We start from the raw sequence: 17978 nt of genomic DNA, 5'->3' as shown, positions 1-17978 counted from the left end.
TAAGTATCGTGTGTGAGGCGCGTGATGTGAGCCATCAGCTGTAGGGACTATCAACTCAAAATAACACTCTTATCAAAGTCAATCCGGGCAGTATACCGGTTACCCAACACAATTACCCAAGATAAATGGCTACAGCATAAAGCTGATATCATAAGAACCTAAATGATGACTCCTTGACCGGCCTTGGAGGCGTATAAAAAGTTGCCTCCTATCCCTCGGCAACAAGAGAGGTCTTTTATCAACGTCATTGAAACCAACTGGATGTCCAAAACTACACCAATGGAGTTGTTGTAACACCCAAGCAGCAGCAGTACGCAACATGAAACTCGTTATGACACGTATGTCAGTGCCATTGGGGTCGACGGTTGGAAGAAGGTTCGGGGCAACTTGACAGAACAGCGATGCAAATATGGTATTTGCATTATTGAATCTACCTCTATTGCCAAACAGATGAAACAATTGGCGACCGGTCCCCATAAGCGCAGACTCAACAGCTCTCGAGGCCGGTATATCAGATGGGCACCAACGTGTCCAAGGTCTTGATTACGACCCTGTCAAAGAACAAGCCAAGCGACTCCGAACCTGTCGATTTATCTGGACGTTGATGAGCTTGATGATGGAGTCCATTTAGCTCTTGATGTGAGGGGTGATGAAGGCGGGATGAGCAGCGACGTTGACAGCGTCCATACCTGTCATCGATAAGAGTAATGGATGTGATCATGCGAGTCGACTAGGACTATAATAAAATTATATCTGGGTAGTATAGCAAACCAGATACAACGACAGAAGACCTGTCTCGGCCATGGCTGTAGTAATAAATCTGATTGTTACATTCGTCTCGAGTAGCCATGCACCTCGGATATTTATTTCCTTGATTTATTGAACTTGAGGCGAATAATTTGGGGGCCGTTTCCTAGCCGCATACCTGTGCCTCTCACCCGCGTGGTCATCCGTCTTACATTGCAGAAAACAAGGTTATCACCTAATACCTCTCTCGACGATTATGCGCTTGAAACAGATGAACTCGAGCGGTTTCGGAGGCGGGAGTTTTATTATCCCCAGGGAAATAACCGAAGACGCCCGGTTATTGAGACAATGGGTCCTGGCGCATTAAAAAACTGACCGCTTAATGGTTGCTTCTTGAAGGATTGCAAGTCTAAAGAGGGCTGAGCTAGGATCCGCAGGTCTAGGACGGAATGGGTTACCTGCGCGGACCAACCTTGCATGACCGTTGGACAGGAACGACAAGATTGTTTCAGCTTTTGGAAGGGTTAGAAATCACTCAACTGATACTCAGAGTTAGAATTAATGTACAATATCTCCTGTTCAGTTGAATAAGCTATGAGACTACAGTGTGTTCATCCGGGTATCATCAACTATCACGGCCTGAGTTAGAGTGAGGCATCATGCTGTCAGATCTTGGCGTTATCCTTAAGCAACACGCCTAACCAGGATCATCGTGACAACTCAACTAATCCGGCCACAGTAAGCCTAGCCTAGCCTAAACATGTCTTTCAAAACTGCCCAGCAAAAAACGCCTCGTTCTTGGCACCACTCACACCCTCGCTCCAAACACCAACCAACCCCCGTCAATCCTTAATTTTCAGCTCTGCCTCCAAAAGAGATGAGAAACCCCGCCCGTGATTTCTCACCTCTCTCCCGCTTCCTTTCTCTCTGCTTACCACTCGAGTCATCATTGTTTGGTAAAGATGAAGTATCACGGCCTATTGCTTGGTGTCTCCGCCGGAGCAAACGCTCTAGCCATCGCAGAGGCCACAAAGCGTCGAGATGCGGGTTACATGTATCAGCCTGATCCGACCCCCATTGTGGGGATCTCTGATCTGAGGCATTTGGCCCTGGGGAAACGACAGGAGACTACCGCTGTGGCGTCGACGTTTACGCTTGTTGTTAGTCCTGATTCAACTTGTGGCTTTTTGTCGGGCTCACCTGGAAATGCGATCACTTGCGGTAATGGAGACAAGTGTAGTTGGGAGCTGCGGTATGCTACTGCCATCTTTTGCGGCACTCAGGCGTATAACCGCTGTTTGGAGAGGGATGATGCTCTAGACACAAAACTCTGCAATGACGTTTGTCAGAGTAACCAGTATAACCTCCTCTGGTGAGTGAAACAACTGGCTCAAGAGTGAGTAAGTAACTGACTGTATTAGCACCAATACTGCTTCGCCTTATTGCGGAACTTATAATTATCCTTCTGGTGTTGTTGGCTTCAGATGCGCGACAGCATCAGTGACAGCCGCCCAGGATGTTGAGTTTACATACACCAGTCAAAAGGGCCGCAGCTTCTCCACGACAATGGTTTCTGACGAAACTACATCATCTATCCCCTCAAGCTCAGAGCCTGGATCATCATCGACAGAGGAACCTTCATCGACGACTTCAGAAGCTGAACCCACTGAATCCGACTCAGGCGGAGGTGGAAGCTCAACGCCCGTCGGAGCCATTGTCGGAGGTTCAATCGGTGGTTTCGTCGCTTTGTCACTCGTAGTCCTCGGCGCATTCTGGCTCTGGCGAAAGAACAAGAACAAGAACGCCGCTCAACCATCACCTCAACAACCACCCGTGACTGCAGCTTCATCGATGCCTCCTCCAGGTCCTTACGGTGACACCGTCCCCCCTATGGCGCAGCATTATCCTAAATCAGACGTCACATCACCTACACAGTCTGAGTGGAGAGAGTCTATGATCACGGCGCAAACTGCTACTACGCCTGTGCAGAACCAGGCGTGGGGCCAGTATCCTCAGGGTTCTCCATACCCTCCTCAGGCACAGCCGCAGGAACTACACCCTCAGGGAAACCAGGGACTTCAAGATGGCCAGGTCCACGAGATGCCGTCTGATACCAACTATCACCGTTGAGATGGGTTAGGAGAGGGGAATATCACTAAGGGGTTTGTGGGGGAGAGATGGCGGCTTTATATATCAAACTGACGAATGTTTTTATGATTTGTCTTTTTAATTCTTACTGCAAATTGAAACAATATCATTTTCATACAGCAACTTTTGACTCTATGAGCTTCTAGTTTCTGAGAATTGTATTTTAATAAATATCAATAAACCAAGTATCAAAATGATCAAGTGTGACAGCTTAGACTAGCTGACATGTCACTGAGGCTCACAGGTGTCACAGATTAAGCTTAAAACGCCACGATTGCTATGACAGGTTACCTCTGAATCAGCCTCACTAGTTCATGCGCACCGCATCGCTCACTTGAAATATTCATGATGCTTTGAAACCGACGCGTTGTGAATCTCAACATGACTCCTTCATATGCCAACCCCGATTTCAATGCGTCACAACAGTATACACCATATAATAAAACATATTCATCAATTCATTCGCTAAATCAATTTAGATCAACTACTCAATCTGGCCTCATCCACTCATAACAATCTCATATCTCATCCTCATCAGACCATCTCATTCTTACAGGCGGAACTTGACCTCGAGCTCACCAGGTGCCTGGTAGGTAGGAACCTTCATCTCCAAAGCCTCACCAGAATATCCAAGATCCTCCGCAACGAGCATAGCAGCCTTCTCACCAATGAGCAGAGCAGTAGAGTACGTGTTGCAGCCAACGTTGTCAGGGCAGATGGACAAGTCAGCGACCTTGAGACCCTTGACGCCGTGGACGTTGAGTCTCTCGTCGAGAACACCGTGCTTGACGATGCTGTTGCCCTCCTTGGGTGCCATGGAGCAGGTTCCGAGGCAGTGCCAGGTTGACTCGGTGTGGCGCTTGACCCATTCTGTAAAATGTCAGTTAGCATACGGGTGATGAAGATGGGATAGGGGGAGGTGGGGGGCTTAGTCTTACCCTCGACGGCCTTGATATCGGCTTCACTGTACTTGAGCTCCTCGCGGATGTGAGCCTTGTTGGAGTTGAGGATGTTGGCACCGGGCTTGCGGTCTGCCTCTGGGAGAGGAGAAGACCAGCTTCCGTGGCCGATACCAGCGGTGAGGTTGCCGGGGAGAGCGTATTGCTTGGTAGTGTCAAGGTCGAGATCATGAGCACGAGCAGGGCTGTCGTAGTCAAAGAAAGGGTGCTAGAAGAGTCAGTTACTGTTTCAAGGTAAGATATTGTGTGGCTTACCATGTTCTCAACTTCACCGGCGTAGGCGTCCATGCGTCGGGCGGTCTCACGGGACTTGATGTATCCCCAGACCATGGGAACCATATCACGCTCATCGTTCATCTGAAACGGTCAGTATTTATTCATGCTGATTGGTAATGAGACTTACGAATCCAGCATCAAAGTCAGGAGTATCATATGGATCAGCACTCTTGATGTGAGTGAAGCCACGAGAGAAGGGATACTCGAGGAAGTGGAACATGGAAAAGAACTTTCCAGGGGGCCTGTAACTAGTCAGTACCAGCACAGAGTTTACTGTGTCAGTAGACTTACATGAGCATGTGGTCACCGAAGAAACCTGCAATCACAGAGTAATGCATAACAGGCTTGTCAGGCTTGTCCTTGAAGTAAGACTTCCAGCCCTCGGTAAAGTGAGGCGTAGGCCACCTCTCAAAGTCCTTGAGCTCTTGCTCGGTAGGTCGGATCTTGACACCAGCCTCGATACCGTTGGTGGCAAGGGGTCCCTATCTTCAGGTCAGCTAGTACATTGTATCAAGACAAATCATTCTCACCGTCCCCTTGCTGTGCCATTCATCGAAGACGCGCTGTACGTTTTGTCAGTATAGATCATTTCATGAAGCTGTGTGGTGGTGGGGGGTTACCTTTTGAACCTCGGGGTCTCCACGAACAAAGTCATCGAAACTCTCAGTATCCGGCTTAGCCCGATACACCGAAAAGGTAAGGTAATGATCCTGGAAATTAAGTCCAACACCAGGAAGATCAACCTTGGGCTCGACGCCTGCAGCGCGGAGCTTCTGGGGGTCACCAATACCAGAGCGCTGAAGAATCAAAGGCGAAGAAAGCGTACCGCCACTAACGACAATCTGCTTTCTAGCACGGAAGATTCGCGTCTGTAGCTGGTTCGGGTGCAAAGGCTTGGTAGGAACAGTCTGGACACCGACGGCGCGACCGTTCTCCATGATGATCTTGTCGACCTTTGTGTTGCAGGCTAGGTACAAGTTACTGTGCTTAGCACGTGTGGCGTGGACATAGGCATGTGCTGAGTCACTGCGGCGGCCTGTGTCGCGGTTGATCCATTTGAGCCAGTGCTCTGCGCCGTGGCCCGTGGAGAGATCCTGGAGATCGTCGACGAAGGGGATGCCTTGGGACTCAGCGGCGCGGAGGAAGTCGTCCTTTACGGGGTACGTGTAGTTGCCAAAGGAGACTTTGATGGGACCCTCGAAGCCGTGGATGTCTGGGTTGACTGAGTGGCGCTGGTAGGTCTCGTGCTTCCTCATAAGGGGGAGGAGTTCCTCAGTGGTCCAGCCCTTGGCTTGGAAGTCATCGTCTGAGAGTTGTCAGTGGTGTTTTGCGTGAGTGTCAAGAGTTGAGCTTACAGTCGGAGGCACTAGCTCGAGTGTACATCATAAAGTTGATGGAAGAACCACCACCAAGGATCTGCAACAATTAGTCCATGATCTTCACTCCTCTCAAAAGCCAACTTACATGAGCACATGGCACAGTAGCAGACCGTCCTGCAAGCCACTTGCTAGGACGAGACTTGTAAAACGAAGCCGTCTTGGAGTCCAGCTTCATGTTACGGGGGTAGATACCAGGCCTGAACACCCAAGGGTTGTTGAGGTTGCTCTCGCCAGCCTCGATGAGCAGAACCTTGAGGTTATGATCAAGATTTGCCAACCGTCCAGCAACGACACAACCGCAACTTCCACCACCGCACACAATGATGTCGAACTCCTCTGGCAGGACGCCGAGGCTGTTCGCGTACGAGTTTGGAGTCGCCATGATGGAAGAAGCTGCAACTCTTGAAGCTGCTTGATATTCTCACAAACAGGGAGAGCTCTACAGCTTATTTATAACATGCACAGATGTCTGCATATCGATCTTTACTGTGTAGTAGATGCCGAATGATCCCCGAAGGTTGGTAGCATGTCCATCGGATGCTGGATGTAGTATCATCAACTCTGCGAACCCCTCTCGATACAAGATTGCGGGCACCAATGGCATATGCATGGCAGGGTCATCTGGGGTAATAAGATTGTGGATAATGGTTTCATTCTCATCAGCTCTAGCTCTGTCTTTGTCTGGGGAGAGATGCTGGTGCTGGCTGGGCACAGTATATTGCTTGGCCTGCAGGTCAGGGATATCATCTGCTTCGCCGCTTTGACTGCGGGCTAAGGTTTCCCGAGACTTCCTTCTCCTATTAGAAGAGAAGAAGGAGACAATTGACTTTGGCAGACTGGCTTGGGGAATGTTGTTAAGAAGCATTGATATCCGTCTGATCCGGTCTGAAACTCGTTGGTGAACTTTTGGTAGACGAACTGACTCGCACTTTCATATCCGATCTCGAGCAACGTCAGTGCAACTCTGATCCCCGCCGGATAAAGCAGCTCCCACCACCGTGCAGATACAATATAACGTATCATGTATGATATCCTACATCAGGCAAACTTCCCTTGTCCCGAGAGCAAACCAAGCCCACTCGATGCAAACCAACAGACACAGAGATACAGTACCAAGGATTCATGTTGCATGTAAGATTACGACTTTACGGGCGTTAGCTACCCTTGTCGTTTACCCCCAGGGTTGTTCCCGGACAAATAGGCTTTGGGCACTGCAACATCCGGGATCCATGGACAGCTGCTAGAATGCGGGGGAGAGCTACGCCAAGAGAGGGCTCGAGGGTTTTGATGGTCGGCAATCATTGTTTCTCCCCCGGAAAAGGACTATTACACGAAGATGACGAGGCGGGGGTGAGCAAGGGATCAGGGTTGCAATTGGTCTGGGGAAGCACTGGGGATGGGTTCTTTGCGGGTGAGATCTTCAGAGTTTTGGTGGAGTGCGGCCGTTCCCCCGCAATCTGACTATCGACCTTTTGGTAACTATATCGGCTCTATTCTTGGCATATCAATCAACCAACACAACAGCAAAAAGATGAGTATTTCTCACAGAGAGAGAGAGCAAAAAACATACAACAGCGGGNNCACCGACCCAACTACTAATCCGCCCCTTACCAGCTTATCTATGGGAGAGCGGACGGGATCCCGAGTTCTCTGATAGGTATGGTCGTATGTGCTTGATTCTCCCTCAGTCCGCATTATGACCACGGCATTGGGATCCCGATCAAAGCTTCACTCTACACTCTTCTTTTCCAAAGGGATGGGATGGTAATACATAAGCTTTACACGGTGTATTTTGCTCTGGAATGATAGGTCCGCAAACTGTACTGTAACATCTGCACTGCAACGCAACCATGTCCGCGTCAGCATTCGGATAAGTTGCAGCGAGGATAAGAAAGTGCGGGTGGCATTCTACGTCCTTGGCTTTTTATGTTCCTGCGGAATGTCTCAGTTCGCGTGTTTTGCTATGGTGATCAGATATTCTGTATTCTGTATATAAAGAAGAATCATATCCTGGGATCAAGACAGATCAGGGTCCACACTGCAGTGATGCTGTCAACAAGGATACTGTCCGTGCTGTAGTATTCGTCTTGGTGCCGACAAGTCTTGTGCTCAGATGCCCAGCGAGATCAACACTTTGATCGTCGAGATAGAAACCTACTCCGCTTGACATGTCAAGTGACTCTGCATTGACCGTGGAGGCCTTGTTGTTCAGGCATTGGTGGACAATTAGATGCCGATTACTAAGTAAGATGCATCATGAAGTTTGTGCAAGTTGAAGCGAGGTTGTGTTTAAGCGGGGAGCTCATGTGGAGATGTATGAGCTAGAACCAAAGAAGCACGCCCGTGGAAGCCTCGATATGGGATGTACGCGTATAAGTGAAGCATCCCGCGCTGTCTGACTTGATGTGGGTTTATGTGGGCTCCCCACATGAGAGTCTGGACTTCCTGGGGAGGAATGCAAACTCGGGACCTTGAACCTACCTAAATCATAAAAAGACTTGGGGTAACTTAGTATACGTGTAGGATAACTAAGTTTAGGATACCCTTGATGAGTTTATCTTGACACTTGGTATTAAGGTCTGATATTTTCTTGCTCCCCGAGGACTTCTTGCAGATAGCAAATTGATAAGAGTCCCATATATGACCAAATAACCTCCATCTTATTCATGGAATTCATAGATTCCAGATAAATACTTTCTCAAGGCATAAGTGGTACTTCACAGCTGAGTTCTCGGCACGATGCCTGGACGATAAAAAATGAGTTCTTGCTGAGATATCATCCTGTGTGGATGCCTTGATAGGAGCTTAGAAGAATGAATTAATGTATAAGAGAAGCTCATATGTTTTGTCTACAGACATCCTATCTAAGTTCCACTTATAACTCATGACAGATGTTGAGTGAGTCTATCGACAACTGATACAGATACGGGTCTTACTAACGTTAGATTTTATATTAGTAGAAGTCTTCCTTAAGCGACTTCGATAGCTAGAAATTCGCCTGCTATTATTTACACCTGGAACTATCTTTGACATACACTGGAGAAACCCTCTTGTAATTGTCATTACCCCAGTCCAGCAGACTCGGAACCTCCAGATGTCGAAAATGAGCAGGAACACAGATATTATTCTAGCATTTCTCTCGTTCTATCAATTTTTCTTCTTATCTTTCAACCCAACTCATCGCCATTCCTTATGCTAACTGAAGTGCTACGCAAAGCATAGATCTGCCAAAGTTTATACTCATCTTCATGAGCCTACCAAATTTACAATGAGGCATTTCCCGGGTTCGGCGTCCGAGTTCAGCCTCATGTGTCTGATGTTCATCCTTGTGAAACGGAATACGTGTACAATATTCTGATGCTTGATTGAAGATGTCAAAAGGGTCCTGCTTCCCCTTCAGTGCCACAGTTCACATAGGACAAGCCTACCAAAGGTCTCAGTTCAGTGATACGTGAGCTATTTTTCTTCGCTTGGTTGCCGCATTAGTTTTGAAATGTCGCATTGCTATCGTAAAGGGGCAGCAAGAGGTTCTTTGCATTATCATTGTATGTGTCAGGTATCCCCAGTTTGCTTTGGTAATCCATACAGAGCTCTTTAGAAAAAGTCGATATTGGTGCTCTTGTCAGTCCTGGTTTCAAGATAGGGCCAAGCAGGAACTCATTCCATAGTACATCATTGGTAGCATTCTCAATCTCAAAACAAAATTTCTGCATTGAAAATTATTTCATGATGTACCTATGTGAGATGTAGGTCAGTCAGATCTTCATTTAGCTCAGTTGCTATGACATGCAGGATACCCTACACCATTCCGTCTCATCATCTGATAAACAGAAAAGTAAAGCCACACAAGAACTGACATCATTTATCAATAAACTCCATCAGTTACATCTTTATACCCTTTTCACACGTTATCGATGCACGTGGTGGCTTATCAACCCCATGACAAACTCCAAATTGCGCCATCCAGATCACGTCTTACGAACCTTCACATCCCAGCCCATCACAAGCCAGAAACCACGCGGATGTCTCGCGCCGAAACAAGAAAAACACCTCAGCTTATCAATATGAATCACGTCTTCACTTCCCCCAAAACTCATAAGAAACTCGACATGTCGCGAGTAACTCACCAGCACCGTATCCAAAATGGCAGACTCCAACGCGCCGCTGCTTCAATCGCGCAGCTCATACGGTTCGACTGATAAGACCTCTACGCACCATGATAGTGAAACCGCGGGAGAAATACACCCAAGGCGAGATGTAGAAGACGATGTCCTCCCTGAGACATCAACCATTGGGAGGAATTTATCGTGGCAGAGCGCTTATATCCTCGTTATTTCGCGCGTCGTCGGCAGCGGTATTTTTGCGACGCCGGGAACAATCGTCCAATCCGTCGGAAGCGCTGGACTATCGCTATCGCTATGGATAGTTGGCGCTTTCATCGCAGCTTGCGGTCTTGCGGTATCGCTTGAGTTTGGATGTATGCTTCCTCGGTCGGGAGGTGATAAGGTATACCTTGAGTTTGCGTATCGACGACCGCGATTACTTGCGTCTACGCTGTTTGCGATGTATGCTGTGCTCCTGGGATTCACGGCGAGTAATTGCATTATTTTTAGTAAATATGCTTTATTTGCGCTGGGAGTAGAAGCGACGGATGTGTTGAGCAAGAGTCTTGCTGTAGGACTTCTCACGTTTGTCTGCATCACACACAGCGTTTTCCCTAAAGCAGGCGTCAAGATACAGGATGTTCTGGGCTGGATAAAGATCGGTATCATTGTCTTTATGATCCTCTCGGGCTTTTACGTCGTCATCTTCCGTCCCGACACGAGCACAGCACCACTTACGCATCAACTTGCGTGGGAACATCTTTGGGAAGAGACGAGCTGGAACTGGGGCGCCATCGCAACGAGTTTGTTCAAAGTGTTTTATTCATTCGCGGGGTTGGATAATGCTGCGAATGTTATGAATGAAGTCAAGCAGCCTGTGAGGACGTTGAGGTCCGTTGCGCTGACGGCGTTGGGGACGGCATGTGGATTGTACATGCTTGTTAATATTGCGTACTTTCTGGTTGTGCCGATTGAAGAGATTAGAGAGAGTGGTGAACTGATTGCCGCGTTGTTCTTTGAGAGGTTGTTTGGGGAGAAGTTTGGAAGAGTTGTGCTCCCGACAGCTGTGGCATTATCGTCAGTCGGCAATGTCATGGTTGTCGCTTTCGCACTGGTGAGTCCTTCACCATCGTCTATGAGTGATTGCTAACTGGAATAGGCACGGATGAAGCAAGAAATCGCAAGACAAGGCTTCCTCCCATACTCATCCATCCTCTCCTCCTCACGGCCATTCAACTCTCCCATGGGCGGCTTCATAATCCACTACATTCCCTCATTTCTCGTCATGGTCCTGCCCCCCTCTGATTCAATCTACTCTCTCATCCTCGATATCGACGGATACGCCGCGCAGCTCATCGGGCTAGCCGTAGCAATCGGCCTCGTAAAGCTCCGCTTCCAACGTCCAGACCTCAAGCGACCCTTTAAAGCGTGGATGCCCGCGGTGAGTATCAGGATAGCGATGAGCTGCGCTTTAATAGCGGCGCCGTTTTTTAGACCGCCTGACTACGAGGGGCAAGTGTTTTACGCACTGTATGCGGTGTTTTCGTGGGTTATTCTTGTGGGTGGTGTAGGGTATTGGTATCTTTGGACGAGGGCGGTGCCGAGGTGGAGGGGGATGAGACTGCAGGAGGAGACGTGTGTTTTGGAGGATGGGACGACGATCACGAAGCTAAGGTATTCTCAGGGAGATCGGAACTCGGAAGAAACGGTTGATGTGCATTGCAGATGAAGATGTCGATCACTCAGGTCCGAGACATCCTAGATAGAGATTACAGAAGAGCATATCTTCAATACTTAGAGATACGATCCTAAACTTAGACAAGACTTGTATAAACTCAACATAATACCCTAAATTTAGGATAAATATTACAGTGAAGCAAACCTCGGTTGCCGTCCCTTTCGTATTCACAAACTCTGAATGCCTTCAACCTCCACTTCTTCTTCATCCTCCACTTCCACTTCCACTTCCACTTCCACAGCGTTCCAAATTCTCGGGTCCGCAATCGCCTGCCAAGCCCTTATCGGCTCATCGTAAGATTGCGTTATGGGTCAAATCGTTCTAGCTCGCAAACATAACCATTGTCTAGCCTTATTCCGCTATTCGTGTGTCCCACCCACCACGTTTTTTTAATGTTCTTTATCTTCTACCGTAAAGTACCAGAAAGAAAAAAAAAAGAAGCCATCCTCAGTAGAGTTAGCCTAGACTGACGTCGGTGGAGCAAGCGTTAGTTGAAACGAGACCATGTCAAGCCTTGTTTTCTCGGACGACGACGACGCCGAGAGCACTGTGACTCTCCATGTGATGAGAGTGAGCGAGTCTTTGTTGAGTTAAGGGTCTGAGTGTTTTCCCTGCCAAGAAATGAACATGCGATTTCATCTGGGACCCGCGTTTTGCTACAAACAAAACAATTTAAACGACGAAACATTCTGCGGGTCTCACTTACACTTACACCCACTGAACCTCTCTCAAACATCGTTCATCTCGGCCGAGTACAAAATGTAAATGCGACTGAGGCTTTTCTCCCAAAAACTCCACGATCTGTCAACCCATCTCATCCGTCGATAGTCACTCGATAGACCCGATGCGAATTACTCTGACAGCAAAAGGAGGCGTACGCAGCTTCTCCCCTATCTCAAGCCACGGCGCAAAAAAAAGTGGTTTAAATTGCAGTGGCGCTAAAAAGGTGATTGACTGGGGTGCATTTGTTAGGCTAGATCCGTAGTTCAGCTGGTCATGTCTGCTGTTACGGTAGATGGTGAAGTGAGGGCTTGAGGGTCGGATTGTCGGCATTGGCTAAGTATTTGGTAGACGTCATTGTTTGTTGGCTTCTTTGAGAGTGTGAGGTGGTGATGAGCGCTGAGTGTTGTGGATGGTGGTGGCATTATGACGGCGGTTGATGGGTATGGGATTTGGAGAATGCCCTCAAAGAACACTCTCATTGTCAGTGACATTCATCTTATCGTTTGTAAAGATAAGAGACCTCGCTAATACCTCGATAACTTCACCTGCCATCCAGTCTCACGTTTCAGGAACCGGCACGTCTCCCACTCACCGAAAACACTCCCTCCTATCACCACAACCACCACAGACCTACTCTCCGTACTCTGCCCTAATAAAACCCCATCCTCAGCAACCCTTACCTGTATGTTTCATTTTATTTCCCGTAGCGTTTTTGAACCAAAGCGCCACCAAACGGTCTGCACCCCTGACTAGCCACCCTCCTCCCCACCACAACACCGCAAGCTATCGATTCTCCCATCCCCGAACCGTGATAGCTTCACCCGGGTCACGTCCAGATTTAGAAGATGGCTACAACGGTACGGCGCACTTGGAGGATCTTTGGCGCCCAAGTGACTTCGCTTGCTGGATCGTGCCAGCGGCGATGGAGGTGGACGGATCGGTAATTAAGCCAAGAATTCGATGCAAGACTCTTTATATATCCGGTTGTCGTACGTTCGTTCGCCTTTTGTGACTGTTTTTTCCTCAGCGGTAACAACACTCTCTTTCTTTTCTTGCTGTTGCTGTGCATATTGCATCGTCACTCTTTTGACTTGATACCAACTACATTCCACTCACTCACTACCCGAGGATCTTTTATTCTCACTTACAATCGTTACATCTACTGCAATAGCTTAATACCCCTTCCCTCCACAATGCCTTCCTCAAAGGTCTTTGCAGCCATCTTGGCTGCTCTGGCCGTGGCCGACGCCAGCCCTTGTAAGCCCAAGCCCGTCACAACGAGTGGTTCAACCGCTGCTGTTGTGGCTACTTCTGGCTCAACCGACATTCTTTCCTCCACTGCTACTACTGAGACTGCTGTTACCACTACCACTGGAGCTGCTTGCTCTCACTACACTCCTTACACTGAGATTGTCCCCGCCGATTGTGGCAAGACTGGTGTTGCACCCAACTGCGCTGACAAGGTCATTGGATCTCCTATCACTGTTACCGACTACGCTGCGTGTGGTAACACTTGTGGTTTGACTGTTGGCTGCAAGTCTTTCTCCATCAGGGATACTTCTTGTACCCTGTACAATGCCCCCGTTTCTTCACTCGGATATACGTTCAACGAGGGTTCCGATGCTAGCCACTTCTATGACCTCGACCTTTGCTTCGGATGTGGTGAGGGCACAACCACCTCTGGTACTGAGACTGCCACTGGATCTCAGACTACTGGATCTGAGACTGAGACCTCCGCTACTGGTTCTGCTACCGAGACTACTGGCACTGCTTCAGCTGGAACTACAACTGCTACCGGCTCAGAGACAGAGACTTCAGCTACTGGTTCCGAGACTGGAACAACAACCGCCACAGGATCTGAGACCGAGACCTCTGGTACAGCCCATGCTACGGGCACAACCGACACTGAGACCTCAGCCACTGGTTCTCAGACCGAGACAACAAATGCTCCTGGCGCTACCACTGAGACCTCAGCTACCGAGACCCTCACAGCCAACACAGACACAACAACAGCCGCTGCCACAACTACAACCTCGGCCGGCTGCACAGCCTACACACAGATCGCCAACCCTCCTTATAACAACTGCAACGTTAGGGGTTCTGCAAGTGCGGGCGCCGTCATGAGTCAACTCGCAACGTACGGCAACACCGCCAGCGCCAACGACTGTGCCCTTAAGTGTGCTAACTACCAGGATGCCCTTCACCCCAACGATAAGTGTCGCTCCTTCGCCTTGGATGGATCCAACACCTGCTATGTCTATAGCACTACTGTTAGCAACCTGGGCATCAACCGCAGCGGCCTTCCTCAGTGGGAGTTTAACGATCTGGATGCTTGTTACTCTTGTGATGAGGGTAGTGCTACCACCACCACTGCTGCTGGTGTTGATACCACTAGCACTGAGGCCGGAACTACTACGACCGAGACTGGCTCAGAGACTGGTACTACCACCGAAGCTGCTGGATCTACCACCACTACTGAGGCTGGCTCTGACACAACTACCACCACTGCTGCTGTTGAGTCTTCTACCACTGAGGCTGCCACAACCACAACCTCCGCCGGCTGCACAGCTTACACCCAGGTCGCCAATCCCCCTGCATCCGACTGTGCCGTCCGAGGCGCTCCCAACGGCTTCGCTGCCTTCATGTCCCAGCTCATTGGCCTCCCTAACCTCGACATTGCAGAGTGTGCTCGCCAGTGCGGTATGTACCGCAGTTCCACCATTGTTAATGATAAGTGTCTCTCGTTCGGTCTGGACGCGAGCAACACTTGCTATCTGTACAAGGTCCAACTTAGCACTCTGAATCCCGATACCGCCGGCACTCCTGCCCTGGAGTTGTATGACTTTGAGGCTTGCTATTCTTGTGATGAGGGTGGTTCTACTACTACTACTACTGAGAGCGGAACCACGACTACTGAGGCTGGATCTGGTACCACTACCACTGCTGCTGGCGTTGACACTACCACTACCGAGACTGGCTCCGAGACTGGCACTACTACTACTGAAGCTGGTGTTGGATCTACAACCACCACCGAGGCCGGTTCTGATACTACCACTACAGCTGCTGGTGTTGACACCACTACCACTGAGGCTGGAACTACCACCACCGAAGCTGCTTCCACCACCACCGACTCCGTCTGCACCGGCTACACCCCCGTGCCCAACCCCCCCGCTGCAAACTGCGCCGTCAAGGGCAAGTCTAACAAGGACTCTCTCAACGACAGCCCTGGTACCAGCGCCAACGACTGTGCCGCCAAGTGTAGCGAGATCTCTGGCTGCAAGTCCTTTGCTTACAAGGCTTCCGCCAACACTTGCACTTTCTGGGGTCTCACTGTGAGCCAGTTGCAGATCAGCACCTGTGCTTCTGCCGAGGAGTCTGAGTTCTACGACTTTGAGATCTGCTATGCTGGTTGCGCTCAGGCCACTACCACCACTGAGGCTGCTGGATCTACCACGACAACTGAGGCTGGTGTTGAAACTACTGTTACCACTACTACTGAGGCTGGTGAGGGTTCTACCACTACAACTGAAGCTGGAGCTGCTTCCACCACGACAACTGAGGCCGGCGTTGCTTCTACTACCACTACTGAGGCTGCCTCTACCACCGAAGCTGCTTCTACCACTGAGGCTCCTACAACCACCACAACCGAAGCTCAGTCCACCACCGAAGCTCCCACCACAACCACCGCAGCCCCTATCTGCACCAACTACATCCCCCTCCCCAACGCCCCCTCAACCTGCGGCAAGCAAGGCAAGGTCTCCTGCCGCTCCGCCCAGAAGCTCGGCCAGGCCACGTCCGTCACCGACGTCAACGTCTGCGGCAAGCTCTGCGGCACAACCCTCACCTGCAAGACCTTCTCCTACACCCCCAAGTTCCGTAGCTCCGGCGGTTACTGCCAGCTCTACTCCGCACCCCTCTCCCAGCTCAGCTTCACCCCCTGCAACACGGGCGTCAAGTTCTACGACCTCGATACATGCTACACTTGCTCCAACACTCCTACGCCTACACCGCCTGCTACGTGCTCCAAGTACGTACCCGCGTTTGAGAAGTGCGCCAAGGACACGCACTGCGGAACGCGCGGTGAGATCTGCCAGGAGGATAAGATCAATGTCGCGGGCGATGCGTCGTGCCTTGAGAACTGTGCCAAGAGCTGTATTGACTATGGAAAGGAGTGTAAGTACTTTAGCTACCAGCCTGCGTTCTACAACAGCGCTGCCCAGTGTAAGCTGTACAGGAGTGGAAAGATTACCAAGAAGAGCACTTCTTGGGTCAAGTTCTACGAGCAGGATTGCTTCAAGTGCCAACAGTCCAAGTAAGCACTGATGATGGAAAAGGAATAGATGAGGGAGGAGTCGGAGAAAAATATTCTTTTCATATTCTACGACTTTGAACGTTAGCATTTTTATGTAATTACTTTTTACTTTTTTGTGTCTATTTTAGATGGACATATGATATATACACTATGATTTGGGCAACCATTTACTTGTCCCTGATCGATCTCCTGAGCCAGTTGTGAAGCCAACATCCCAAGACTCTATCGTAGTAGTCACAACAAAGAAAAGAGCATCGGCCAATATTCATTATTCCCGCTTTGATCATGGCATCCGCTGTCAGGCGGATATTAACGTCCATGCCACGACACCATCTTTCTAACAGTGGCGTCTTGCTTTTTCGTGTCTTCCTTTCAACATCCAACATATCATACACGTTAGTTTACAATAGTACACATCTCAATACCGCTGAGCTTCCAGCAACCCAAGCTGAGAGCTTCTTTGACTTCAGCATCGAGCCGCAAGTCCCAACACACTCCACGCTCATTCCGTCCCTACACCCCCACCACTCTCCCTCGCAAGCCTCTCCCTCTCCTCCCTCTCTCTATTGATCTTGGCCTGTTTATACGGCATGACCTTTTGTTCTTTGCCCATAACAACTACACCATATTAGCACATCTCTTGGCAACAAGTGGAACAACTTACGCCTTTGGAACAGTTCATAACCAACAACCAAGACAATCGGCATCCCAACCATGAACTTGAGCCAGAATCTCTCCAGCTGTTTATGTCTCCTATTGTAATCTTCCTTCTCCGCCTTCTCCCTCTCCTCCTTCGTCAACCCAGTCTTCCTCTTCTCCTCGGCTGTGTTGGATCTCTCCTCAGCCTGCCTTGCCTTTTCCCTCCTCTCGCTAGACGCCAGATCCTCCCTTGTATCTGGCCTCTTCTCCGAATTTGCAGAAAGCTTCCCTAGTCGTGCTGCTCGTGCCTGTCGTAGTTTCTCTTCTCGTTCTTGTGCCAGTCTCGTCGCCTTTTCGAGCATACTCTTTGCGCTCTCGGCAGACTGTTCGGATGTTGTCAATGTTATGGTAGTCTTGGCGGGCTTTTCGCCGGGCTTAGCAGTGTGGACTGCGCTTGGAATTTGTTGCCGGCGGCTGGAGGGTCGTGATGTTGAGAATGCGCATTTTGAGGTTCGATGGCTGAGGAGAGGGCATTCGAGGCGCGAGGTTCGAGAGAGGGCGCTTGATGCCACTTTTCGAGGCGCAATTCGCAGTGACATTATTTTTGCGCAAATAAACGTCCGACTTGAGCGCAATTGGTCGTTTTGAAGTGTCGTAAAGTTGCTTGAAGTACGAATCCAAGTGGGAAAAGATCACCAAGTCCTTATCGATAAAGCCATAGCTTCGAAGACCTCACAGCACCAAAGTTCGACTAGCATCTTGAGATCAAAATCCCATTCATATTAACAGTCAGTTCAATTAGAGATCACCCAAAGTTCAAGTCTCACTTCGAATCTTCAATGTTAACCAGCCTTCTGCTATAGTTTTTGATTATACAATATTTAATCTTCCAAAACGCCTTTTGCAAACCCATAAACTGCCAGCCTATGCCTTATCATCTTACTATACCCCCCC

The 17978-nt window shown here is 49.4% G+C and overlaps 5 protein-coding genes across 5 annotated transcripts; 3 read left to right on the top strand and 2 right to left on the bottom strand.

Moving 5' to 3' along the window:
* Window positions 1–1709: 1709 nt before the first annotated feature.
* Window positions 1710–2877, top strand: FTJAE_11827 (uncharacterized protein; the record flags this gene model as incomplete). Its single annotated transcript, XM_037344811.1, has 2 exons — window positions 1710–2119; window positions 2169–2877. 2 exons carry the CDS (start codon window positions 1710–1712, stop codon window positions 2875–2877), a joined length of 1119 nt encoding a protein of 372 aa, XP_037201173.1.
* Window positions 2878–3445: 568 nt separating this feature from the next.
* On the bottom strand, window positions 3446–5891 carry FTJAE_11826 (alcohol oxidase; the record flags this gene model as incomplete). Its single annotated transcript, XM_037344810.1, has 9 exons — window positions 3446–3765; window positions 3834–4062; window positions 4110–4211; window positions 4258–4372; window positions 4422–4612; window positions 4661–4693; window positions 4751–5436; window positions 5486–5546; window positions 5595–5891. The coding sequence occupies 9 exons, from the start codon at window positions 5889–5891 to the stop codon at window positions 3446–3448; spliced, it is 2034 nt and encodes a 677-aa protein (XP_037201172.1).
* Window positions 5892–9652: 3761 nt separating this feature from the next.
* Window positions 9653–11115, top strand: FTJAE_11825 (high affinity methionine permease; the record flags this gene model as incomplete). The annotated part of the gene is made up of 4 exons (XM_037344809.1): window positions 9653–10074; window positions 10123–10726; window positions 10772–11053; window positions 11107–11115. The coding sequence occupies 4 exons, from the start codon at window positions 9653–9655 to the stop codon at window positions 11113–11115; spliced, it is 1317 nt and encodes a 438-aa protein (XP_037201171.1).
* Window positions 11116–13266: 2151 nt separating this feature from the next.
* On the top strand, window positions 13267–16389 carry FTJAE_11824 (uncharacterized protein; the record flags this gene model as incomplete). Its single annotated transcript, XM_037344808.1, has 1 exon — window positions 13267–16389. One exon carries the CDS (start codon window positions 13267–13269, stop codon window positions 16387–16389), a length of 3123 nt encoding a protein of 1040 aa, XP_037201170.1.
* Window positions 16390–16887: 498 nt separating this feature from the next.
* FTJAE_11823 (uncharacterized protein) lies at window positions 16888–17623 on the bottom strand (the record flags this gene model as incomplete). The annotated part of the gene is made up of 2 exons (XM_037344807.1): window positions 16888–17003; window positions 17050–17623. The coding sequence occupies 2 exons, from the start codon at window positions 17621–17623 to the stop codon at window positions 16888–16890; spliced, it is 690 nt and encodes a 229-aa protein (XP_037201169.1).
* Window positions 17624–17978: the final 355 nt, after the last annotated feature.

This window comes from Fusarium tjaetaba (assembly GCF_013396195.1).
Source record: "Fusarium tjaetaba strain NRRL 66243 chromosome Unknown NRRL66243_c0000301, whole genome shotgun sequence".
Classification (NCBI taxonomy): domain Eukaryota; kingdom Fungi; phylum Ascomycota; class Sordariomycetes; order Hypocreales; family Nectriaceae; genus Fusarium; species Fusarium tjaetaba.
The sequence above is the reverse complement of the archived record's forward strand: the minus strand, read 5'-3'. Positions and strand labels throughout refer to the sequence as shown.